This window comes from Eschrichtius robustus, chromosome 16, assembly GCF_028021215.1.
Source record: "Eschrichtius robustus isolate mEscRob2 chromosome 16, mEscRob2.pri, whole genome shotgun sequence".
NCBI lineage: Eukaryota > Metazoa > Chordata > Mammalia > Artiodactyla > Eschrichtiidae > Eschrichtius > Eschrichtius robustus.
This window is the reverse complement of record NC_090839.1, coordinates 23,809,199-23,836,061: the sequence shown is the minus strand read 5'-3', so window position 1 is coordinate 23,836,061 and position 26,863 is coordinate 23,809,199. Positions and strand designations below refer to the sequence as shown.

The following is a 26,863-nucleotide window of genomic DNA, read 5'->3' as shown; positions in this document are numbered from 1 at the left end:
CCCAAAATCCCAAGGAAGTATGCAATGCAAAATACTTTTGAATTCATTTAAGTGTCTTTAATATTCAAAAGTAAAATGCCCCACACCACCCTCTAGCCCAGTCTGGCTCATGCTTTGTGATGTGAGCTGCAGGGCTATTCAACTTTTGATTGTTGAAAGCAGTGCAGGGAAAATAGGTCTGGCCTGCCTTATATTAAAAGATGGGACCCACTGCAATTAGGACCCTTCTGAGGCCAAGCCAAACGGCCTATGAACCCCAAGCAGCTCCTTCCTGGGTGTGCGGAAGACTCAAGGAATGGAGTAGGCTCTAAGGTTATATTGCAGAGCTTCCCTATTACTTGCCACATTGCTTCTTCCCTCCTAAACAATTATGCTTATTAAAAAAGTTAAGGGAGGCAGTTGGAGAGACATTAAAGTGAGTAGCAATCCATTAGTTCACACCAGATATGCTCCTTAAATCTTTCAAGAGCCTTAAAATTTGGTAAGAAAGGCGAGTATGGAGGCTTAAACCAGAGCTCACAAACAAGAACTAGCCTATCTCTGTAAACATCTGCACTAAACACTTACTAAAATAGCCCTATAACTTGGGCCTTTGGGGAAGTCTGTTCCCAAAGGGCAGGCTGATGGAGCAAGTTGGTGGCAGCATTGGTATAGCAATAGCCAGTTAAATAAGCACTAGTAGAGCCAGCTATTTGCCGGCACGACCCACCGTCATCTACAAGACAACAGAACACTGTCATCTGTTCTCTTAGGTAGGAAAACAAACTCAAATTCTAGCTAGTGAGAGGTAGGGGCGACGATGGAACACAGGCTGCTTGCTGGAGCCCTCATTACGTAGACTCCAACAAAACAAAGGAAACCCAAGTGGGGCGCTGGGGAACGCGCAGGAAAAAAATTTCCCAGATGTGGCGGCCCAGGCCTAACCAACACATAATGACCCCACAAAAGCCAACGATGGCCAAGTGAATGAGAAACAAAGGCTTTATTCTCATGAGCTCCCAAGTTGGTTTCGTCACCAGCCAGAAAGGAGGTTGGAAATAGGCTCGGGAAAATAAGCACGGTAAAGGACGAACGAAATGGACACACGAGACTGCAGGAACTGCCAAAACTCGTTTGTCATTAACGCGTAATGGGGAGCCAGGCTCAGGGCCTCGGATCTGATCATGGCTCTAGTCCAGAGAGCGCCCGGGCCCGGCCGCCCGCAGCTCTGCCGCTCAGCCGGTGATGCGCACGTCCGTGCGGCGGCGAAGCCGCCGGGCCCGCGCTGCCTCGGGCAGGATGGCGAGCAGCTGCTCCTGCACCAGCATCTCCACGATCTGCTCCTTCGTACGGATGTCGGGCCGCAGCCACTGGCGGGAGAGCTCCCGCAGCTGTCGGAACGCCTCCCGCGGGCCTGCCGCGTCCTGGTAGCGGAACTGCCGGAATCGCTGGCGGAACGTCTCCGGGCCGGGCCGGGAGCCGGCAGGGCCTGGGGGGGATCGCGGAGCGTCTTCGGCAAGCGGCACGGAGGCCAGGGGTGCGGGCCCGAGGGGCAGCTCCAGGGCGGCGGCGGCCGCCGCGGGAGACGTAGGATTCGCTTCGGGGGCCGCGGCGTTGAGGCTGGACGACTCGGGGGCAGGCGGTGGGGTCTCAGGAGTCGAGGAGGAGCCCATGGAATTACGCTCCGGGCCTGAGCTCAGGCCGGCCCCTTCCTCTTTCCCCGACAGTGGCGCGAGGCTCTCGGTTACTGACAAGCTTGGCTCACTCGCCGCCATGACTCCAGCTCCGGACGTCACTCTTCCTCCGGCAGCTGTGGGCGCAGCACTGCGTCTGTGAGAGGGCGGAGTGAAGAGGGAGACGTTTCCGCTAAAGGGCGGAGCCCGCGCGACCCTGAGGGAGAAGGGCGGTGAGGACCCCCAGCCTACCAGCGCCAGCAAAGCGCCTGGGGCGGCCGGAAGTGGGCGTCCCGGCTGGCTTCTCTATGGTGAGCTCGGCGCGCGAGCGTCCGGAAGCTGAGTCCGGGCTCCCGGAAGCGGCGCCCCCTCGCGTTCCTGAGTCTCGGCAGGAGGCTGTGGCTGCCGCAGGCCCGCCGGCCAGTCGAAGCGTGCAATGGCTGGCTCCGGCTGGTGGCGCCTCCGAGCACCAGTTCGAGGAGGAGGAGAAGTCGAAGAGTAGGAGGAGGAGCCGGAGGAGCCGGAGGAGGGGTCGGAGGAGGAGTCGGTGCCGGAGCCGCCGCTCAAGCCCAAGCCCAAGCGCAAGCCTAAGCCTAAGGAGAAGGGGTCCAGAAGGGTCCCTATCCGCCTAGATCGCTTCGGCTTGCAGGTGACCTGCGTCTGCCCCTGCGTGCGCGCCTCCGTACTTGACCCTGATTAGGATGATGGCGAACCAATGGCTCCCGGGGGCTGGCGCCCGGCGGGTGGCGGGAGCGGGACGGCTGTCGGGCGCTGGAGGAGGGCCCAACTCGGGAAAGTTCTCTCGCTCACTCAAAAGAGGAGGGCAGTACACCCGCCTTGTGGCGAGGATGACACAAGATAACGTGTGTAAGATATTCAACACACGTAGTAAAAGTTGCCCTTTTCATGGCACAAAGTAAATGCTCAAGAACTTTTTGCCATTACGATTTTTTTTTTTGGCGTGGCCTCTGAAACCAAGGGACAGGTGGCTCTGTGGGTTTTGCTTTTAATTTCAGGATTACGAAATAGACTAAATGCGTAGCCTCATATAGTGGCCACTAGCCACATATGCTTACTGAGCCCTTGGCATGTGGCTAGTGGGAATTGGGATGTGATGTAATGTAAAATACAGCCAGGACTTAGTATGAAAGAAAAATGTAAAATATCTCAATAATTTTTTATATTGGTTACATGTTGGATTGGTAGTATTTTGCATATATTGGGTCAAATAAAATATATCATTAAGCTTAATTTCACGTGTGTCATTTACTTTTAAATGTGGCTACTAGAAAATTTTACATTACGTATATGGTTTTCATTATACATACGTTGAACGGTAAAACTGTGCTACCCTATTGGAGTCAGGCTGCCTTTGTGGAATCCCCGAAGGGTTTATTTGCCTTAGGCCAGAGTTGCTGAGGGGATTAAATAGTGAAGACTTTGGAAAGAAAGGGCTTTTAAAATGTTTGTCTTCATTAAGTAAATTGCTGTCTCTGAGCTACAGTTTAATTATCTGTAAAATGTGGATGTACTAGAACTAACCTCATTAGTAGTTATGAGAATTCAGTGAGATGATGCAGGTAAAAGCATGTAGCTCTGACAGCCCTTTGGTAAGTGATATTCTTTTTGACAACTGGCTCACAAATATGTTTTGTATGTATTTTACAGACTGGGAAACTAAGGGAGAGACAGGGGTCCTTTATGAAGATTTTGTATAACCCTTGCAGTACCTTTGATTTCTATGCAGAATGAGTGGGCCTCTTTAACAGCCATCAACATACCAGTGGCCCTGATGTAAAACTTGCCTCCCCCATAGGATGTGCTCTTGTAAATGGGTTGAAGTAGATCCTCACAGAACAGTTTCCACAGCCTGAAAACCTTGAAAGTCATCACAGTGGGTCTTTAATGTTTTTAGTTAGTAATATGTAAAAATTGAGAGATTTCACGTGCAAATCTGGATTTCCAGTTTTTCTTGAAAAAGTGGACAAGCTGGCTGCACTGGACCCACCCACATTCCTGCCAGTTAACAATTAGCTGGAGCTGAGCCTCTTTCCTTTAGACAGATACTCTGTTCCAGTCAGGCTCAATCCCCACCCACCATTCCCTATTGTTCTCTGAAACAGAATGCTGTTTCATGTTACATTAACATTCAGAAGAGTTCATTTACTATTGCTCTCAGGTTGTCGTTTTCCTTAGAGCCAGTATTTTTCCCTATTTTCTTTTCAAAGGTGGGAAAACAGGGGCCTAGAGTATGTGATACCTACCAGCTTCAAACCTTTCCTTCCTCTGCCAGGCCCCTTGGCAGTTGGGTTTGCTGCCCTGAGAACCAACAGTCCTATTTCCTGTGTTGTAATAGGCAGGTGGTATCCAGGGCTAAGGGAGCCCACCAAACCCTGCTGTAAGGATGAGGGGTCCTGGAAGTCTTCACTCAGGAGGGGACATTTAAGCCTAGACTCAAGAAAAAGGGTGGAGTTAGGGGTATTCCAGGTAGAAGGCACTGTCTGTACCAAGGCACAGAGTGAATGGGAGCAAAGCTTTGTGGAAACTGCAGGCTGAGGTGAGGTCTGGGGAAGGGATAAGAGCTGAGGTTGGAAGGTCAATTAGAGGTTAAATCATAAAGAGCCTAGAATTCCGTGTTGAAAAATTGAATCCTTGTCCTCTTGCAGAAGGGAACGAACTCTTGTGATACTGGGAATCACGAGTGTTAGAGCTCTAGCCCATTTCTTCCATCCCTATTGGAATCACAGAACATTAGAGATAGAAGGAGACATCTTAGAGTTCTACTAGAATTGTAGAATATTAGAATGGAAGGGACCTCAGAGATTAAATCCAAAATCAGTTTCAGTTATAAGCCCCCAAAATCTATTTTTAAAAAAATAATACCTCTTCCTAGAAGAAGGATGCACTTAATACTTCTGCATACAATTTCAGGTAATTTCAGATAGCCTTGAACCCATCCGGAGGGCTCAGGTTAAGTTTAAAATATATATTTACATGCATTCCATTCTCCTGAATTTTACAGATTAAGAAATCAAGATACCAAGAGGCAAAGGACTGGTCCAAAATCAAAAACCTAGTAAGTGTTTCCAGGAGGACAAAATTCTTTTGACTTCCTAGTCCAATGCTCTTATCATATTAGACATTTTTATTAGCACTAGGTTGGGAGCTCCCATGGGAATGGATGATAAATCATTCATCTCATATCACTTAGCTTCCAACACAAGGCCTGACTCCCAGCTGACACTCAGTAAATGTTGATTAAAGAGGACAAGCAGTGGTTTGCAGACCATGCCTGTGAAAGGAGAGCTCCAATAATGATTTCCAGACTCTTTCAGACAGATTTTGTTGTCTTTTGATGGCACATTGTTGGGGGTTGTGGAACAGAAGCCTAGATACTATTTTTTTAAAAGCTTTTTATTTGGAAGTAATCATAGATGCACAGAAAATTGCAAAAAGAGTGCAGACTTCACTTAGTTTTCCCTGGTGGTAATAACTATAGTACAATATCAAAACCAGGGAATTGACATTGATATAATCCACAGAGTTTATTCAGTTTTCACCAGTTTTATATGCACTTATTTGTGTAGGTATGTAGGCCTATGCAATTTTGTCACGTGTAGATCAGTGCAACGATACCACCATAAACATCTAGAAATGTTTGATCATCACAAAGGTCCCTCATGCTGCTGCTTTATAATTACACCCATTCCTTTCCCATACGCTGTATCCCCAACCGCAGGTAACACTAATCTATTCTCCATCTCTTTAATTTTTTTCATTTCAAAAATGTTGTATAAATGGAATCATTTACTATGTAACTTTTGGGGACTGGCTTTTTTTTACTCAGAATAATTCCCGGGAGATTCTTCCAGGTTTTTGTGTGTATCAATAGTTTGTTCATTTTTATTGCTGAGTCATAATCCATGGTGTGGATGTACCATGGTGTGTTTAGCCAGTCACCTGTTGAAGGACATTTGAGTTATTTGCAATTTGGGGCTATCACAAATAAACCTGCTATGAATTCTTTTATAATATGGCCTTAGGTAAGTCATATACTCTTTCTGAGCCTGGGGATAATAACACACAGAATGGCTCTGAAGAGTCAATGAGAGAATATATGTAAAATAACCAGTACCAGGTCTAGTATTATTTAGATGTTCTTTAACTTCTTACATCAATGTTTTATAATTTTCAGCATACAGAACCTGCATATATTTTGTTATACCTAAGTATTTCATGTTTTTAGTGCTACTATAAATGGTATTGTTTAAAATTTTTTGATTTTTAATTGTTTGATAGTATATAAAAATACAGTTGAATTTTATTTAGTAACTTGTGTCCTTCATTAAACCAGGAAACGCAGCCCCACTGGGGTTGTTTCTTCAAGTTTTTACTACCCTCACTCCCAAAATCCACTTGGCATTATTTGCTTTTCAGATTCTGAAGTTGGTTGCTGTTTGTATTTTGTCCAGAGTTTTTAGTTGTAACGGATGAGGGAGAGAGGCTGTAATGGGATTACTCCATCTTGGTTGCCACTGGAATTCATTATTTATTCTGATACTCAAATTATCTCAGATTTGACCAGTGGGAGCCCCTTCAGGCTGACTTCTGTGTCCTTTTGATACGTCTCCATCATTTTTTGAGTATTTTCTTACTTTCTAGCATATCTTATACCTTCTCTGTCTCAGCTCAGGATTCAGTCATTTCTCCAAGAAACCCTTGTTCTTTTAGTGGAGAATGGTGTTTAGAAACCAAGATTTGGGCAGTGGGTTTGTTCATTGCTGTTGGAATGGTCACTGCTCCTAGGCTCTCTCATGGACAGAGGGAGGGTATATATGTAGGTATATACGGTAAGTGCATGTACATTTATATCTGTTTATTTCTACATCTATCTATATATATTGAAATCCATGAGTTCACACCAACACATTCAACTCCAGTCCAACACCACAGGGTTTATTCTAGTTTTCTCTCTTTCTATACATTTAATTCCCTTCTTTGACAGAGAGAAACCTGGCTCTCAACGATCTTCTTTGACCAGCCCTCCTGAATGTAACCAGTCTCCTGTTGTTGCATGCTAACCCTGTCCCCCACCACCATCCCCTCACCCCAGTCCCCTCACCCTGCTCAGGGCTCCAGCACCTTGTGCTACCCCACCACAGCCTCCCTCTACCCCCAGACAGATGCCTGCTATGCCTGGCCTCACCTAATGGCTTCTAAACAGAATCATTCAGGAAGGGTGGGGGAAGGGGAGTGAAACCGTACCTCGAAACCTCACACCTTAGATGGGACTCAAACCCAGTTGCACCTCAGATGGGACGTGAACCCACAATCTCTGGCTTAGGAGGGTACTCGAACCCACAGTCTCCCAGCTGAAACCGCACACCTGGGCTCAGAACATAAGGAAGCTCAGGTTCTTTACGTCTCAGCACAGAAGGAATTCAACAAGAGGCAAAGTGATAGGCAGAAAGTAGATTTATTAATATAGGATGCTTGTGGAGGATACAAGTGGGCAGGGAAGAGGGATCTGCCCCAAGAATTAAGTGGGCTACATTTTTATAATCAAAGGAAAAATGAGGACGGGGAGAAGACCACCTTTGTCCTCTTCCTTTGTAAAGATGTAGCAGGAAAACGGGGCACAAGAGGATGGTCATGTCCCAGGTCTTGGGTGAGTTCCTGGGACAGGCCACCAAGTGAGGGTCCTTGACCTCACACAGGAAAGAATTCAAGAGCGAGCCATAGTAAAGTGAAAGCAGAGACACACATTCCATAGCAGAATGCAGTTCGTCTTAAAAGGCGAGAGCGGTCCTGGGAGAAACACTCCACAGAGTGTGGGTCATCTCAGAAGGTAAGAGTGGCCCAGAAAGATGGGGTGCTTAGTTTTTATGGTCTGGGTAATTTCATAGGCTAACAAATGGGAGGATTATTCCAACTATTTTGGGAAAGGGGTGGGAATTTCCAGGAATTGGGCCACTGCCCACTTTTTGGCCTTTTATGGTTAGCCTCGGAACTGTCATGGTGCCTGTGGGTGTGTCATTTAGCATACACTAATGTAATACAATAAGTGTATAATGAGGCTCAAGGTCTAGTGGAAGTTGAATCTTCCGCCATCTTGGGCCTAATTGGTTCTAACCAGTTTTTGTCGTATCCTCAACAGCTATGTCATTCTTTTCAAGGTTGTGCCCCCTTCCCTCCTGTCTCAGCAACATACTTTTTTTTTAAACTTAAAAAACAATTGTGGGGCTTCCCTGGTGGCGCAGTGGTTGAGAATCTGCCTGCCAATGCAGGGGACACGGGTTCGAGCCCTGGTCTGGGAAGATCCCACATGCCGCAGAGCAACTAGGCCTGTGAGCCACAATTACTGAGCCTGTGCGTCTGGAGCCTGTGCTCCGTTACAAGAGAGGCCGCGATAATGAGAGGTCCGTGCACCACGATGAAGAGTGGCGCCTCTTGCCACAACTAGAGAAAGCCCTCGCACAGAAACGAAGACCCAACACAGCCATAAATAAATAAATAAATAAATAAATAAATAAATAAATAAATAAACCCAAAGTTTAAAAAAAAAAATTGTGGTAAAATACACAAAACATAAAATTTACCATTTTAACCATCTTTAAGTGTACAGTTCAGTGACATTAAGTACATTCACATTGTCCTGTAACTGTTACTACCATTCATCTCCAGCACATTTTCATCTTCTCCAACTGAAGCTCTGAACCCATTAAACAATGACTCCCCATTCCTGCCTCCTTCCAGCCCCTGGTAACCACCATTCTACTGTCTCTATGAATTTGACTCTTGTAGGTACCTCATACAATATTTGTGCTTTTGTGTCTTATTTTACTTAATGTTTTCAAGGTTCATCCACATTGTAGCATGTATCAGAATTTCCTTCCTTTTTAAGGCCAGTTTTCCACTATATATATGGCACATTTTGTTTGTTTATCTATTCATTTGTCAATGGACATTTGGGTTGTTTCTCCCTTTCGTTTTTGGTGTTTTTTTAATAAATTATTTATTTATTTATTTTTGGCTGTGTTGGGTCGTCGTTGCTGCACCTGGGCTTTTCTCTAGTTGTGGCGAGCGAGGGCTACTCTTTTTTTTTTTAAATTTTATTTATTTGTTTACTTTTGGCCGCATTGGGTTTTCGTTGGGTTGCGCAGGCTTCTCATTGCAGTGGCTTCTCTTGTTGCGGAGCACGGGGTCTAGGCTCGAGGGCTTTAGTTGTTGTGGCTCTCGGGCTCTAGAGCACAGGCTCAGTAATTACGGCTCATGGGCTTAGTTGCTCCGCGGCATGTAGGATCTTCCTGGACCAGGGCTCGAACCCGTATCCCCTGCATTGGCAGGTGGATTCTTAACCACTGTGCCACCAGGGAAGTCCCTGTTTCTCCCTTTTGACTATTGTTTGTAAAGCTGCTATGGACCATGGTGTACAGAAATCTCTTTGAGTCCCCGCTGTCAATTCCTTTGAGTATATACTTGTTACACGAAAAACTGGGTTCGCCTCTTGGTGATTATCGAGCCAAAAGACACAACCAAGCCAAAAATCTGGAGAAGGAAGGATTTATTATTACTTACAGTAAGTAAGGAGACCACTGGGGATCTTTCCCAAAGCAGTGTCTCCTCAAACAGCAAAATCGGGCAAGTTTTAAACCACGGGCACATACATATTCATGAAGGGGTTTGGGCGGTCAACAGAGTCCAAGCTTTAGTTGATTGAAGTCACGAGGGTCAGAAAAGGTCAACATCATCATCCCTTAGGTTCCAGTTGATGTAATGGTAGAGCGTTTCAGGCTAATCTTTACCACTGAAACAGAATTGGAAATCTTTACAACTGATTTATAATCTTTGCTGTTGTTACATCTTGTGCCTAATGCTGAGACCTGTTCAAGGACAAGCCTTGTGGCCAGGCTTAGATCACAAAATGTCTTAGGTCAAAAATGATGTCTCTTATGTCAAGAAAGCCATGCCTGGTTCTCTTTCTTTGGGGACCCCCTACCCTATCTTCTTACATACCCAGAAGTGGAATTGCTGGATCATATGGTAATTCTATGTTTAATTTTTTGAGGAACCACCTTATGTTTTCCACAGCAGCTCCACCATTTTACATCCCCACCAACAATGCACACGGGTTCCAATATCTCCTCATCCTTGCCAACACTTGTTATTTTGCATTATTTTTTAAAATGTGAGATGTTAAATAGAAAATTTTAAGGTAAGTTACCAGTGATCAAGAAATTCAGATTTTCAACAGATTTAGTAATCCTGTAATTTCATTTACACGCACCACATACTGCATACATCATTCCAGGGGGCCAGCTGTGCTCGTGGTGAAGAGGAAGCAGGTTCCTCTTGCTAATGAGGTGATTTGGATAAAAAGCCCCAGGCTATTGCATTTGTGTGTGTATGTGTATGTGTGTGTGTGTTTAATTTTTTATTATGAAGTCTAAGAGGCTTGCTCTGGTCTCTCTACTGACTATTAACTTCTTTTTGATAACCTTTTTTATCATATATGTTTGATCTTGGGATGAAGGTCTGTTTTATCTTTTGATGTTTTGATGAGCTGAAGAAGATAACTGGTCTAGGGTGCTCAACCTAACCCTCTGTAGGTAATTATGTTTGCAACTAACTCTTATTATTAGTAATTCTCATTCTTCATAAACCAGTGTAAATTCAGTAGCCTAGATACTTCATCATCTTTTTGCCTTTTTCTCCTTTCACTGATTTCTATTCAGTTGCAACCCTCCTAGTTCCCAGTTTCAATGAAACTGTTTTTACTGTGGCGCTCTACCAGTAGCTCTGTGTTCCTTATTGTACTGCACTGATTTTGTTTTATTACTTAAAAACTGATTCAGTCATTTGAATAAGTGAGACGTATATACATATAGATAGACAGATAGATAGTACAAAATTCAAAAGTCAGAAAGAGAGTAATTGGGACTTCCCTGGTGGTGCAGTGGTTAAGAATCCGCCCGCCAATGCAGGGGACACGGGTTCAATCCCTTGTCCGGGAAGATCCCACATGCCGCGGAGCAACTAAGCCTGTGTGCCACAACTACTGAGCCGGCACGTCACAACTACTGAAGGCTGCGCGCCCTAGAGCCCGCGTTCCACAACAAGTGAAGCCACCGCAATGAGAAGCCTGTGCACCGCAACAAAGAGTAGCCCCCGCTCGCCGCAACTAGAGAAAGCCCGCGCACAGAAACGAAGACCCAATGCAGCCAAAATAAATAAACAAGTAAATAAATAAATAAAATAAATTTAAAAGTTCACACTGACCTTTAAAAAAAAAAGATAATTGTTATACTTCTGCTTTTCTTCATCCTTTCCTATCCAGTTTTAATTATTATTGTTAGTTCCCTTTATATCTTTAAATGTGCTTAGACATCTGTTTCTAGGTTTATCAGATTTAAAAGGTATATTAAGATTTACAGCTATAAAAGTTGAAGAAACCCATGTGCTTAACCCTCCCACTTTCTTGCCCTCTGTGTCTCCATACTTGTTAGCTATATTATTTCTTGGTTCCCTTTTAATTGTTCATTTCCAACTCCTTCACTTGCTTTTTGCAATCTTATCCTCTGTATTCAGCAAGGCTTGCTTCCTTGTTGATGTTTCTGAAACTACCTTCACTTCTGAGGTGTTTTTTTTTTTTTTTAATACTTTCTTTCCTGAGCTCTGTCAGTGCCATCTCCTCCAGTTGCTTCATCATCTCTTCTTTGAACTATAGCATCCTTGCTTTGATCTCTTGCTTTAAAATTCATTAAGCCCTTTGAGTCCTTTGTTGTTCATGATTATCATCTGTTTCATGTTAATTTTTTTTTGGTGAGTGCCTTTTATCTAACATTTGTTTTCCTTGTTCCCTGCCTCCCCCCCTCCCACTTTTCTGTAATATATTTATACAGGTCTGGTGCTATTTATTTTTTTACTGTAACTCCCCTTCAAGTGAAGTGAGATCTTCCTGGTCAAGCTATTTGTTGGAGTTGTGCATGGAGAGGGGACTAGAGTAGAATTCCAGGCTGGCAGGAAGTCCTTTAAGGTCATTAGCGAAGCTCCTTAGGACAAGGGTTTTGTGTGAGTGAATTGTTTTAGTTTTTTCCTTTTCCCGGCAGATGGAGCTTGGCAGAGGCAGCGTTGCAAAGATGGCATGTCTGTGTGTTTCCCTGGTCCATGCCCTGCTTCTCCTTGGTGCCAGTGGTACCAGGGAGGCTCCCAGAGCCAGCCCTTACATCACAGCCTCAGTGTTCAACAGAAGGTGTTGTTGGTTCTGCCTTCAAGGTGCATGACCTTCTCTGGAGGACTCGGAGCTCTGCCAGCTCTCTTCCCCTGAGACCTCAGTCCCAGGCCTTCTCTATTGACTTGAACCCTCTGTGTCTTTTCGGCACTTGCCGTTTCTTCATTGACACGATGGGTTCCTACTCTGAACACCTTTGCCAGAGGGCTTGTTCTGCCACTGGATTGCTCAGCCCAGAAATGCTGGCAAGTGAATGCCTTTAGGAGCAGCCCTTAACCAATGGGACAGCTCTGAGGGGTAGGGGAGCAAAATTTGCCACCCCAAAATGTGTCTCTTTGGCATTAAGATTAATTAAACCTGATTATTTTTAAGAAACAGAAACCTCAGGAAGTCTTTCTTTTTACCTCCCCCTTAGCTGCCTAGAGAATTTAGATAAAGGGCCTGCTCCTGGAATAGAGCTAATGCCAGAGATACCTGCAGAGAATATGAGCTGAGTGTGGTAGGGGAAACGTGCAGGACCTTAGTGATAAGAGTGCGTTGTGTGTCCCATTGTCTCTGCGTGGCCCAGGAAACATTTGTTTATCAAATATTTGTTTTTTCTATCTCCGTGTAAAATTGCCTTCCTCTCCTTTGAAGTCCCAAACCACAACCCCCAACATCCTCTTTCGTTTTTAGCTGAAGAAGCTGAAATTTAAGGTGAGGATTTTGGCCATTTTGGCAAATTACTCAGTTTTCCCAGGTCTCTCCCAAGTATACATGTTATTAAACTTTTGTTTGGTTTTTCTCCTGTTAATCTCCTGTTAATTGTCTCATGTCAATTTAATTCTTAGACCAGCCAGAAGAACCTAAAAGGGTACAGAAGAGGAAAATTTCTTCCTCCCTGACAGAGGCATGCTAAGCCCTTTGGAGCCCCAAATGCCAACAAGAATGACATGTTCGTTAATGTGTGTGCCTCTCTCAAAAATTGTTTTTAATGTATGAAGAAGAGCAGATGATTCTTCTCCTTAGTCATCTAACATAACAAATTATATTTATGCATTCTCTATTGACCATCCTTGCATTCCTGGAATGATATGCTATTTTAAAGTGTGCTATTGAATTTCATTTGCTTAATATTTTATTTAAGATTTTTAAAACAATATTCATAAGTGAAATGAATCTCTAGCTTTCTCTTTTTATGCTACCTTTATCAGGTTTTAGTATCAGTATTCTCCTTGCTTAATAAATAGAATTTGATAGTTTTCCTTCTTTTTATGCTCTGGAACAGTTTAAGAAACATCAGGATTATCGGACATTGCCTGTGAAAACTTCAGGACCTGGTACTCTTTTCTTTTTTGGTGGTAGTGGTGTTGAGAAAGCTCTTTTACAACTTTCTCTATTTCTCCTATGAAAATTAGTCTATTAGATGTTTTCTATTTGGGTCACTTTGGTAAATTATTTTTTTCTGGAAAATGACTCATAAAATCCCAGTATTTAAGTGTTGACAACTAATTCAAAAATTTTTGAAAACTCTGTCAAAACTTGCCAGCAGGCTAGATATGGCCTGTAGACTACCATTTTGCAACCCCTGATTATAGTCAGAGGATTTTAGACCTGAAAGAGGCCATGTAGATCCTATACCAGGGATTGCAAATAGGTAACACGCTCACAGGTAACACAGTTGTGTGAGGTGAGGACTTTGGTGAATTGGAGAGCCCATTCCCCAACTAAAGGTAAGAAAGTTAAGTTTTCACAATATTTTAACCAAAACACCATGTGGATCAAATAAAGCAGTCTGCAAGCTCAGTTTGGCCCATGGGTGGCTTGTTCGTGGCCTCTGCCAGTTTAACCCCACTTCCTGCCATACCTCCTGGGCGTCTCACTTTCCAGCCACATCTTATGCTCCCTGAACAAGCCCTGCCCTTTCTGCATGTATGTTTATAGCTTTATTCTAGTGAGACGACTACAGCTGGCAACAGATGAAGTTGGGAGTGTCTCCTTTTGAGGTTCCATCAGGTTTTTGGTTCTACCTACTGGCATCCTCTAATGCCCCTCATTAGCCTGGTCCTCTCCATGTCACTTGGATCCTGAGGCAACTCAGGGGCAACTCAGGGGACTGATGGGACACCCCCCTGTCCATATCTACCTCCTACTGTCTCTTTTGCTTTCCCCACGTCCAGCAGTCGTTTCTCTCTGAAACCCTCTAAACATTTGTAGGGGATCTTCTTATATTTTCTTCCTCAAGACTAGGTCTGGGGTTGGGGAGGCAAAAACTCCACACTGCTTCTCTCTCTTTCTCTCTTTTTCTGAAACTTTTTCTTCCTCTGTTTATTCCTGAGTTCTTTACATCTTTTCTCCAGGTAAGGGGGAAAAACCAGTTCTATCTCTTCTCACCTCTGTAAGTGATTAGTGTCTCACCCCAGGAGTGGCGGCCTTTGAATTTAGTAATTTAGAGCCTGAGTATTTCTTCCCAGCTGTCCAGCTGTCCTCACTGTATTCAGTACCCTTCCATTTGGCTATCAGTTTGGGGGGGCTTAGCCGGATAAGAATGGCACATCAGACAGTAACTTGAAATCACAGTTTTTCACTGAGGATTCTAGTACAAGAGCAAGTTGGGATTATCAGCTGCCATCTTTGATCTAGTAGAAAAAATTACTTTATAACCTATATGCTTCACTTTTGGAAAGACCTCAGAGTCATTGAGTTCCAGTCACCAAATACCTTTTAACACTTGGCACCCCATTTGGTTGAGGACTTCCAGTTTGCTGAGTGTTCCTGATTTGCTGGTTTAACAAGATTTATAGGATAGTGCCAGGCACCTACACTCCAGGGTCATCTCCAATTTCTAAGCCTCAGAGTGGTCCCCAGGCTGAGGTTTTGGATGTCCCCACCCCAAGCCCAGAAGCCTCCTACTGTCTTTAATCTGGCCCTGTGACTCTGGCAGTCATTTAGCTACTTTGAGCCTTAGCCTCATGCAGGGAGTGGGTGTGAAGTCCCTCACCTTATAATAGTTGTGAGGATTAACTAAGATAATACCTATGAGTGTGCACTAAATGTTAGATTCCCAGATTCCAGTTACTTCCCACTGCCCTCTCTTCCTTCCAGACTCTTCCAGTGTGACATAAGGAGGTTCTGAGAATAGATTCATTAGAACGAGGCTTCCAGCCACTGTTGGTTGGGGATGAGGAATGGAGAGGAGCTCTTACCTTGCCACTGAGGGAAACTTTGTGTCCAGTATAACTGGATTCTTGGGGAAAGACATGTGGTCCTACCCTTGAAAGGCAAAGGGGCTGTTGTGCCATTTGCCAACTCAGGAACCATGAAGAGATACATGGTGTCCCATTCCTGGCAGATCCTGAAGAAGGAATTGGTGAGGAGTGTCAAGGGCCCCGGGAGGGAACAGTGGAAGACTGAACAAACAGGTACTTAGAGGAAAGGAGAGGCAGGTGTAGGAGGCGGCCTCGGATAAACGTGGCCACCCTGTACCTTTTGGAGTCACAAAGGAAAGAGTTCCAGATCAGGCTTCAGAAAGACTGAATTCTGACCCCTGCCCTGTAGCCTACTCTGCCCTTGGCATTGGCTACACTTTGAGCCCCTGAGAACTGCTCTGTACTCACCCTTCTTGCTATTAGGAGAGTCAGAGAGAATAAGGCCCAGCATCAGGGTAGAGTAATAGGTTAAACTTATGGACTCTGGAGCCAGACTTCCTGGGTTTAAATCCCTATCACCTATTAGTGGCTAATATTAGTATTAGGCAAGTTACTTGATTTGCTGTGCCTGTTTTCTCTTCTGTAAAGGGTGATGATAACAGTACCTACTACACTGATTTATTATTGAGGATTAAATAAGTCAATACATATAATAGGCTTAGAGTAGAGCCTGACAATGGCAAATTGTATTCAATAAATATTAATTTTATTAATAAAGCTTTTCCCCATATTTCCTTTAGATATATGATTTTTTAAAAATATTATAGTTACAGGTAAAGCGCCTCACCATCTCACTCCCTTTCTCCTCACTGGCAACCACTTTCCTGAGATTGATATGTACCCTTCCTGTCTATATTTAAAAATTTTTATTATATCTGTGTGTATCCATAAGCAACTGCAGTATGCGGCACATTTTAAAAAATGGTATCATAAGTGACATCTCATTTCACCTTTTTTCCACTCAAAATTACGTGAGCTTTACCCACATTGACACACACTCTAGTGCCATGTCCAGTCCCGTGACTCTACCAGATGTATTTTTCTTATTTGTCCCTAAAACATCTTTTACAGCTTTTTATTATGAACCAGGAGCCAATCAAGGTTCATATTTTGCATTTGTTTGTATGTTTCTCTCTTTTTTTTTTTTTATAAATTTATTTAGTTAATTAATTTATTTGGCTGCGTTGGGTCTTTGTTGCTGTGCATGGGCTTTCTCTAGTTGAGGCGAACGAGGTCTACTCTTCGTTGTGGTGTGTGGGCTTCTCATTGTGGTGGCTTCTCTTGCAGAGCACGGGCTCTAGGTGTGTGGGCTCAGTAGTTGTGGCTCGCAGGCTCTAGAGCGCAGGCTCAGTAGTTGTGGCGCGCGGGCTTAGTTGCTCTGCGACATGTGGGATCTTCCCAGACCAGGGCTCAAACCTGTGTCCCTTGCATTGGCAGGTGGATTCTTAACCACTGCGCCACCAGGGAAGCCCTTGCAACTGATTTTTTGAAGCAACTGGGTTAGATGGCTTGTAGATTGTTTTACATTCTGGATTTGTCTCTTTGGTGTTGAACTTGTTTCCCTGTCCCTTATACTTACTTGGCAGGTAGAGGGTGACTGCCCTTACTCCTCAATTCATATTGGGATGGAGAGGCTGATTTGTTCTCAGCTCCAACTCCAAATTCCCAGGGAAAAGATAGGATGGCTTATCTTGGATTAGGTGTTATATTAGTTTTCTTTTGACAGCTGTACCACAATTTAGTGGCTTAAAACAACACACATTGGGACTTCCCTGGTGGTCCAGTGGTTAAGACTCCATGCTTCCAGTGCAGGGGGCACGGGTTCGATCCCTGGTTGGGGAATTAATATCCTGCATGCTGCACGGCGTGGCCAAAAAATAAATTAAAACAAACAAACAAACACACATTATCTTCTGGAGGCTAGAAGTCTGGCACGGGTTAAAATCCAGGTGTTAGCAGGGCTGTGTTCCGTTCTCGAGGGTGGAGGGAAGAATTCATTTCCTTGACTTTCTATCGTCTACAGACCACCCACATTCCTTGGCTCATGGCCCTTTCTCTGCCTTCAAAGCCAGCATTGTTGCATCTCTCTGACCATTCTTCCCTCAGATGCATCTGATTCCATCATGCAGGCTCTTCACATCACCCATCACTGCGTGCCGTTACTTGTGCACATTATTTTCTGGACCAAAGTGAAGGACTTGACAGTTAACTAAAGCTGTGCTGGGGAATGTTTTAACAGGCTCCTGGGGAGGGAGATGCCCCCATTTGTAGTAGTTGCCAGTTTCTGTGGCATAAATACTCCCACCATGGCCAATTTCAAGCTACCAATATGATTTCAACAGGCTTGAAAACTTCCTAAAGATGTAACTGTGGTTCCAGCAACGACACTGCATTTAATCCTATTACATTTCACCTTGTTCAGCACTATCCAGCCTGCTGTTGACTGTTGAAAACAGATGGTTTCCACGGATCTTGTTTGTTTTGTTTCCACAGGGGCTGTACCAGCTCACCATGGATATCATTATGATGAACCGAGTGTGTAGAATGTTCCGCCAAGGCCTCACGGGATTTCGGGAATATCAGATCATTGAGACTGCTCACAGAAAGCACCCTATCTTCTCTTTCTGGGATGTAAGCTGCTGGGCTTAGCAGGTTTATACACGGTTTAAAGGGGTCCAATAAATAGCACCTCACTTCCCAGCCCAAGTTCTGAATCAACTGAGAGAGACGACAAAGGGTAAAGCAGATGGGAGACTGAGCTGTCACTTTTATTAATGACAAAACTTATACTGGAGAAGCTGACGGGTGTCATCAAGCCAGAGGGTTACCTAATACTAAACCCCAGAGTTGGACAGCCTTATCGACGACCCCAGTCACAGGCAGTGCTGGACCAAGGCAGGCATCCACTGCAGTAGCAGGGTCTCCTGCCCTATACTCACCGCAGGGAAGGGCAGAGCAGAATGTGGGCTTGGAGGGATGGAGAAGGGGATGATCATGCCCGGTTTCTCCTTCCAAATTCACCAAAGAGTTTAAGTCACTCCTTCTCAGTGTGAAAGGAGAGGGGCTAGTAGTGTTCTGCTAGTACAACTCCCTCCACGTAGAGAGAAACGTCAAGAGTGGGGAAGAAGCCATCTCCATTCCAAGGGTGATCAAAACAGCCAGAAGAAATCCGGGAGCCACAATGGAGCCAGGATTTCCCGAATACCTACCAACTGTTCATCTTCTCTGCCTTCTTTCCTGTCCCCCCCACCTAGACAAGGAGGGGACATTTGCAGGGCCTCTCTGGTGACCTTGCTTTCTAGATTTTCTGGAAGGTCCCAGTTTCAAATATTTTATCCCAATGGTAGATCCTGAGCCCCTTTTTGGGTCAGGAAAGTTGATCACCATTCTGTTAACTTGTTCTGGGTCCCCAAGGGTGTCTTCATTACTATCCAGGGCTCCAAAGTTTCCCCAGCCAATACCTAGACAAACCCTGCCCGGATTCCTATTGTGCCAGCCGCGCCTCCCCACTGCATCCAGCGATTGCCTCCAAAATATTTCCCAGAATGGTTTCTGAAGCCTAGCAGCCAAGGAGAGGGGCGTGGAGGGGTGGTGATGGGGAAAGGAAAGTGTCTTAGGTTGGTTTCTGAGGGACCAGCAGGTAATGTAACTGTGTATATGTGGCTGAGTTTAAGATGAAGCAGGGAGTAGGCACCTGGGGGCAGCTTGAGGGGAAGGGCTTGCCCCATCTAAAGACATTCAAATTCATATATTTTGAAGACATTTTGGTGGCCAAACCAAACAAATCTGCAGCCAGATTCTGCCCTGTAATTGGGCCATGAGATGAGAAGGGTTGGAGCAGGAGCGTCGTAACCTCAGGAAGGACCTTCTGACTCAGGGTGTCACGCAGTGGTGAAGCGAAGGGCCCTGGAGGCCAGGAGTCTGTGGTTACCAGAAGACTTGGGTTGGTGCCTGGGCCGCTGGAAGCTGAAGACCAGAGTCAGGCTTGTCATCACAGGAGTGCGAGGCTAAACCTAACAACATTGCTCTGTCAGGATGGCCTTGAGCGGAGCGGAAGCCTCTCAGGGACAGCCTATGGGGGTCATACGGCTTCCAGGCAGGGAGCCGGGGGGTTGGGGCATAGTGTCGGGCAGAGAGAGCCGTAGACTGGTTTTCAGTGGACTACGTGAATCCAGATCTTTCTGAACATCACGTCTTTCTTTCATTGGCCTCCCTGAGAAGCACCACATGGATGTATAAACTATAAATGGAGGGAGAGGACAGGGAACCGAGTGGGCTCTGGGGAAGGATGTGAGGTGTGCCCAGAGAGATGAACGGGGGGGTCCTGGTTTGCCCCAGGATGCTGTTCAGGGCCTTGTTTGTCCCTTTCCTCCCCTGCTACTCCCCCCTACAGATCTTTTTCCTCTCTCTCTGCCCCTTTCTCTACCCTTTCCACATCCTCTCTGCATCTGTTAGGAAATAGGGTTGAATTAGTTCATCCCTAAGACCTCCTATACCTCTTCTTCCTGGCCATCCTTCAGATGAGGACCATTTCCTCACTGTGTGATTCTTGGGCAACTTCCTTCACCCACTTCAGGTCCTCAGTGGAGCTGCTCAGTAATACCTGCTTTGTCCTGATGATGAAATGGAATAAGATAAGCCGTGCCCGGCTCGTTATAGGCACTTAATGAAGGTTGGCTTCATTTGTTCCTTCCTTTTTATCCCTCTTTTCTGTTCTTTTTTTTCCTCTATACTTTCCTTTTTTTTTTTTTTTTTTTTTTTTTGCTTCTTTTCCCTCTTCCTTTTCTCTCTCCATCCTTCTTCTCTTCATCCTCCTTTCCCTCTCCCCACCCCCGTCTTTCTGTGCCTCCATAATAATACATTGTCAGTGCTGGGCCCAAGTCCTGTGTGGAGCTGGGGCTTTTGAGCGGAGGTGGACATGAGAGGCCCAGCTGGTAGGAGGTTTCCCAAGGCTTCCTGCCTACCGCAGTGGCCCAGGTACGCAGAAGGGTTTCAGTGCAAAATTCTAGAAACAGTCTTGCTGATTCTCCTTCCTCTCCGCAGCCCCCTTTCCTTTTTTTTTTCCCCAGAAAAAGAAACAAGGCCGAGTCACATTTGATACCATGGACTTCATTGCAGAGTCGGTATGTATACACAGCTCTGACCTTGCTGCTGGGAATTTTTTTTTTTTTCTTGCATCATAGCCTGAAAGAAGCCCTGGGCTGGGTATCAGGATAGCTGGGTTCAGACCAGGTTCTGCCACCAACCCAGTGTGCCACCCTGAGCTAGCCACTTAGTTTCCTCCCCTATAAAATAGCTGATCTTGGTGATCCCTTCCAGTTCTGGCATCCCAAGACTGCGAGCCTTCCCCGCCGCCACCCAGCTGAACCCCAAACCCATTGTTGCTTTATAGCTGAGCAGAACCAGCACGGGAGATCGCCTGTGCTTGGACCAGTGGGAAAACCGTAGAAGGCAAAGGAGAGGATGTGAGAGCCCCAGACAGAGGAGAAATAATCAGGGTGGTGGGAAAAAGCACTGGCCTGTGTGTGAATTCTGGCTCTGCCCGAAACTTTCTGATAGATGCTGGGCACATCTGTCTTTCACCTGGGCTCAGGTGGCCACTCTGAGAAGCGAATGCCTTCATGTCATTTGGACTATGTGATTTGTTCTCCGAATTTCAAGCATTATTATCTTCCTGGCTTCTCCCCACCAAATCCTGGATACTAAATTAAAATTTAAAATTTAATTTAAATTTTAAAGGGGCTTCCTTATTTATAGGGAAGATCTGAAGTTCTCACCAATGTAGACCTGACTTGACCCTGGCCTGGAGCAGCCATGATGGTTTTTCTCTAGGAAAAGCAGGGAGAACAGAGCTTTATAACTGGTACCAGGACCACCTGTGCCACCCTGCTGCCTCCTCCTCCTTTGGAACCAAGGTGTGACTTCTGTTGACTGCCTCCCCTGGGCATAATCTAATTTCTCATGCCCCATTATATATGAAGCACAGTAAAGTCCTCCAAATTCTGAGTTTTCTTCAGTTTTCGAGACCAGCCAGTGTCTGACACTGCGCATTGAAGGTTACCCAAGTTTCGCCCTTCAGACAGGAGAAACTAGGGGTCTCTCTGAGAGCCACAGAGCTCTGGAGATGGAGGCAATTCTGTGCATAGCAATAGAAGGAGAGAGGCGAGTACAGAGGAAAAGTCCATCATATAGGCAAGGCCTCTCTGCCTTTTGAATGAGTTATCACTGGCTCTGTCTCCAGCACAGAGATGGAGAGTAGAGACCCGATTTAAAAACCTGCCCTTTGAGTGACTGTGAATGGGTACCAGGTTTCTTTTTAGGGTGATTACAAGGTTCTAAAACCCACTGTGGTGATGTACTACTCTGTGAATACACTAAAAATTGATCTGTACACTTTAAATGGTGAAATCATATGTTATGTGAATTACATCTTGATCAAGCTGATACACACACACACACACACACACGCACACACACACACACACACATTTTTATACATATATAAGCTGTCTCTCAGACAACACTGGAAAACTCAACTTCCATATAGTCTACTAATGCTAACCTTCTCAGAAAGAATCCTAAGAATTATAGAGGCTTAGAATCATAGACTTATTTATTATAGCATTTGTGAGACATTGGAAACAATGGGTACATTTGTAAAACATGGTTTAAAAAAAACATTGAATGAAAAAAAGGCAAGTTGCATAAACGATGTCAGCAGTCTAACATTTATGCAAATAAAAATAAAACAATTCTATACATATTCTGTGGGCACACGTATAAGTATATAATAAGTATATAATAATATATATATAAATGGTTAACTCTGGTGGTGGAGAGCGGTCTGGGTTACTGGTGACATGGTACAAGGGGATTTTAACTGTATATATTGTTCTGATTTTTAATGGAAAATAGTCATGTATTATGTTATTTTCAAAAATTTTATTTATGCATAAGAAAAAGGCAGGAAACAAGAATGCCGCATGTAAATGGCTAGTTCTGGGTGGTAGGATTATGGGCAGCCCCTCTTATTTTCCTTTATCCTTCCTGTATGCTAGATGAACACAATGAGGAGATGGCTGGCCTGAAGTGAGTGAGGGTGACAGCGCTGAGAAATGGTGTGTGAGAAACAGGCAGGGCTCTGTTTGAATACTATTCCCTTTTCCCCATTCCAGATATCTTTATGAGCTCCTAAGGTAGGCCTAGATCTGTGTCTGGTGGTGGGGAATACAGTCAGCTCTCTGTATCTGCCGGTTCCACATCCGTGGATTCAACTGACCATGGATAGAAAATATTCAGAAAAGAAAAATTCCAGAAAGTTCCAAAAAGCAAAACTTGAATACTGCTTGCAGACAGCAACTATTTATTGTATTTGCAACTATTTACATAGTATGTACATTGCGTTAGGTATTATAAGTAATCTAGGGATGATTTAAAGTATACAGGAGGATGTGCAAATACTACACCATTTTAGGTAAGGGACTTGAGCATCTGCAGATTTTGGTATTGGCAGGGGTCCCGGAACCAATCCTTCCTCCCCACCTTGTGGATACTGAAGGACAAGGATGACTGTGCTAGGTTGTGTAACATTCGCACCTTCCCTTAAGGAGCTAATTAGGAGTTAAGGTGATGAAACTTACCCAGGAAGTTAGTAACAAACTGTCACTTCTGTAGGAATCCACAGAAGGGAGTCTCAAGGGTTAGGGGTGATAAGAAGGATTTCCTGAAGGAATTAGGGCCCTAAGTGGGCCCGAAAAATAAGTTTGGTTCATAGAAGCCAGAGGCATCTGTTTTGCCATAAATAGACCCTATGATAGAAATCCTAATGGGTTATTGATAGTAAGAGAGAGAAAGGAGAAAGATTGGATTCAGACCATAAAAAAGACTAGCACTTCCATAGCCCATGCTCTGCGCCATGCGCATTGTAAGCCCTTGACACGTATTAACCCTGCTATTTGTACATGTAGTTTCTGTTATCATCAGGTAGGCAAACAGGGGCTCCGGGAGAAGAGACTTGTGCCAGGACCCACAAATGGGAAGTCGCAGGACAAAGTTCAAACCCAGGCACCTGGCAGCAGAGACTGTGTGCTTTTAACCACTGTGCTACACTGCCTTTCCGAGGGAATATGCTAGGCATCAGGTCTGTCGTTGTGAAGATCAGAATTCTGCATCATGTCCCACTTTCCTTTTGCTTCTATGACAGTTACTGTTATGTAAGACTGCCGGTATTCATTCCTTCCTTCCATAAGTATGTATTTTGTTGAGTGTCCACTACAGATGAGACATTATTCTAGAGTGGGAAACAAGGTAGACAAGGCCACTATCGTGTTTCTATTGGGGCTTATATTCTAGAGCACCTTTGTCCGATGGAACTTTCTGTGCCAATGGAAATGTTTAGTAGTCTGCATTATCCAAAACAGTAGCCAGCAGACACACGTAGCTACTGAACACTTGTCGTTAGTGTGACTGAGGGGCTTATTTTTTATCTAATTTAATTTAAATTTAAGTAGCCACATGTGGCTGTTGACTGCCATAGTGGACAGTGCAGTTCTACACTGTGTGTGTGTGTGTGTGTGTGTGTGTGTGTGTGTAGGGTGGGGAAATGACAGATAATATCCACATTAACAAAAAAAGAATAAGATCATTTTAGAAAGTATTAAATGCTTTGAAGAGAATGATTCAGAGCTCACAGAGTGCTGGGAAGGGAGCCTGCTATTTTAGCTCAGATGATCCAGAAGGAACTCCCTGAGGATTTGGCACCATATGAGCTGAGAGCAGAGTGAGGAGGAGGAGACGGCAGCCATATCCATGTGAAAACCCAGGGGAAGAACATTCCGGGCAGAGGAAACAGCCCAAGCAAAGATCTAAAGACAGAAGTGAGCTTGGCACGTGCAAGAGATGGGTAGAAGGCTAGAGGCTAGAGAATGAGGGGAGAGGCAGGAGGAGAGGTTGGAGGGCAGTAGGCAGGTAGGGAGTCAGGCCATGTGGGGCCCCAGGCTGTGGTAGGAGTTAACATTTTCTCCTAAGTGCAATGGGCAGCCAGTGCGGGGTGTTAACAACTCACAGTGCCATTTCCCCAGCAGGTAGGAGTGGTGAGCCAATGGGTAGATCTGCCCGCCCCCTGGTCCACGAGTCCTGAGGGTTAGCTAAGCGTCTCTGTAGGCTCTCTTTGTTCCTTAGACTCCCGGAGCATGCTGAGGTATAGGCTGAGGCAGGGGAGCTCTCCCCTGACTGAAGTGTGTCAAAGGGCCCCTGGAGCCCAGGGAGCCCCATTATTGACTTGGGGGCATGGTCAATGAACAGCAGAGGTAGTATGATCAGTGGTTGGGGATACAGGCCTTGGCATGTAACAAATCTAGGTAATAATCCTGCCTGAGTGTCTTCATCTGTCAAAGGGGATAATAATCGTGCCTCGCTTCTTTAGGTAAAGATTCAATGAGACGGTGTGTGTAAGTTGCCTATCCCGATGCCTGGCACACAGGAAGCACTCATTACATGTCAGCCGCCATTGTATGGGGAGTGGGAAAGTGTGAAAGCAGGAGTGTGGGGAGTTGCCTGCTAGCCCCTGGGGGAAACTGCTGGGTCCTCTGTGTCACTTTGGCTCTCTCTTTCCAGGGTCACTTCCCTCCAAGGGCCATTCAGATCACGCAGAAGAAGCCCGCTTGGAGGGCAGAGCGCGAGATCCAGTCCCTCTGTAACCTCCTGCAGGTTCTGGATAGTTACCGGAACTACTCGGAGCCCCTGCAGCTGCTCCTGGCCAAGGTCATGCGCTTTGAACGGTCAGTGAGGGGCACATCCCTTGGCCCCTGGGCTGGGGCTGGGCTGGGCAAGAAGGGCCCGGCTGCGAAGGCCACGGCGGGTCTACCAGCCCTCTGCGGGGTGTCAGCCGTGAGAAACCATCTGTCACTTCACCTTGGTACTCACCGTTACGACTGCAGCCCACTGTGTCTCAGCCATTCATTGAGAATCTACCCAGAATGAAGGAGTCACTGAGTCTGGAGAGGAGCTGGTTGGAACCTCAGAAAGGATCTAGTCTAATCCCCTCATTTTTCAGATGAGGACACTGAGGCTCGGGGGGGGGAAATAAGTCATCCTAGTTCACCCATAAAATAAGTAGCAGAGCCGAGACTCAAATCCAGGCCCTAAAAGCCAGAAGGGATCACAGGTGAGGTACTACATCCAGGTAGGAACAACTAGGGCAAGGGTCTGTGAACTTGGATGAGAAAAAATATTATATCTGTATTTTCATTAACCTCTGAAATTTATAATTTCCTTCAGTCATGAATGTAGGTAACAAACCACTCCATACTATTTATTTATTTGGCTGTGTCGGGTCTTAGTTGCGGCATGCAGGATCTTTCGTTGCAGCGCGCAGGCTTCTCTCTAGTTGTGGCATGCGGGCTTAGTTGCCCTGTGGCATGTGGGATCTTAGGTCCCTGACCAGGGATCGAACCCGCATCCCCTGCATTGGGAGGTGGATTCTTAACCACTGGACCACCTGGGAAGTCCCTGTATAATTTTTTTTATAAATAAAAAAATACAGGTATTATGATATATTCAAGTTGCTGCAGATTTCTCAAAAGATAATTTATATTTATCACATCTTTGAAATGATGGTAGTTATTAGATCTGCTGCTGGCTCTTGTTTTTCAGTGCCTTAATAAAGAGGCACATGTATTGCTATATCACAAACTTGGTTTTTTCTTAACTGTAATTCTAATGTATATTATTTTATACATTTAAAACATTGTTCTGTGAAGCCTCCACCAGATTGTCAATTGGTCCGTGACACACACAAAAAAGGACCTTGTAAATCCCTTGTAGTAGAGAAGCCTAAGAGGTGCATGTGAAAATAGTTATTTCCAGGACATTTCAGTGGCCTCAGGGGGGCAGCCTAGCAGAATATTTGAGGTAAGACCTGTCTTGAAAATCTAAGATGTAGGGTTGCTGTAGGTTTGTGCCCTATCTTCCTTCATAGCGGTCACAGTCTAAGACATAACCACAACTAATTACGGATTACGGACGACCCTTTATGACCCATGCAGGGTCTGTTTCACAGGTAATAAGCCAGGAGGAGGTGACCTTCCAGCTAGCTTGGCCAAGGGAGTTTCACAGAAGAGGTGGCATTCGAACAGGTAGATTTGACAAGTGGACGTGTAGACGGGGCATTCCAGGCAGAGGGAACCATCTGCTTTGTTCTAGTCCAGTAAAGAAGAGAGGGAGTCACTGCTGTCTTAAAGTAAGATTCTATAGCAGGCAGAATGGCGTCACAGAAAGAAAAAGAGTCACAGGCTTAGAAGCTCTGGAGTTTAATGCCCCGTCTGCTGTGTGACCTCAGGCAAGCCACTTAACCTTTCTGAGCCTAGTATCCCCGTGAGTGATATAAAGATAATAATATGAATTTTACAGGCTTTTTGTGAACATCAGGAGGTGATAATTGTTAAAGCCCTCCGCTAGTTGCTGATTACTATTTCTGGGACTGGGAATTAGCAGATTAGATAGAATTCTTCCACTCGCAAGTGACAGAAACCCAGCCTAAGGGAATGCATTGGTGGCTCATGTATCTGAAAGTCCTGAGATAGTTCATCAGCTTCAGGCTCAGCTGGATTCAGGGGCTCAGTGTCACCGGGACCCACGTTTGTGTCTGTCTCTCTCCATCTCTTGGCACTTCATTTGCATAAGCAGCTTATGCAAATGCAAGTGCAAAGGAGAGTCTCTGTCTGAGACTCTCCCTTCATGGTGGCCAGCCGGCTGCTACAGCCACAGCTCCAAACTTCTAGCTTTCCAGGTTC

At 45.1% G+C, this 26,863-nt stretch overlaps 2 protein-coding genes across 3 annotated transcripts in view; one reads left to right on the top strand and one right to left on the bottom strand.

Moving 5' to 3' along the window:
• Positions 1 to 963: 963 nt before the first annotated feature.
• SCAND1 (SCAN domain containing 1) lies at positions 964 to 1,944 on the bottom strand. Its single transcript, XM_068525240.1, has one exon. The coding sequence runs from the start codon at positions 1,752 to 1,754 to the stop codon at positions 1,215 to 1,217; it is 540 nt and encodes a 179-aa protein (XP_068381341.1). The 5' UTR covers positions 1,755 to 1,944; the 3' UTR covers positions 964 to 1,214.
• Positions 1,945 to 15,181: 13,237 nt separating this feature from the next.
• CNBD2 (cyclic nucleotide binding domain containing 2) overlaps positions 15,182 to 26,863 on the top strand; it is a 48,311-nt gene continuing 36,629 nt past the window's right edge. For both annotated transcript variants that reach the window (XM_068525238.1, XM_068525237.1), the window contains exons 1-4: positions 15,182 to 15,232; positions 17,565 to 17,702; positions 20,141 to 20,194; positions 24,687 to 24,850. In XM_068525238.1, coding sequence (XP_068381339.1) covers positions 15,182 to 15,232; positions 17,565 to 17,702; positions 20,141 to 20,194; positions 24,687 to 24,850 — 407 coding nt within the window. The remainder of the gene's footprint in view (positions 15,233 to 17,564; positions 17,703 to 20,140; positions 20,195 to 24,686; positions 24,851 to 26,863) is intronic.

What these genes read in the sequence shown, in the direction of transcription:
- SCAND1 (XM_068525240.1), bottom strand. Translation starts at nt 1,754, where the DNA reads ATGGCGGCGAGTGAGCCAAGCTTGTCAGTAACCGAGAGCCTCGCGCCA.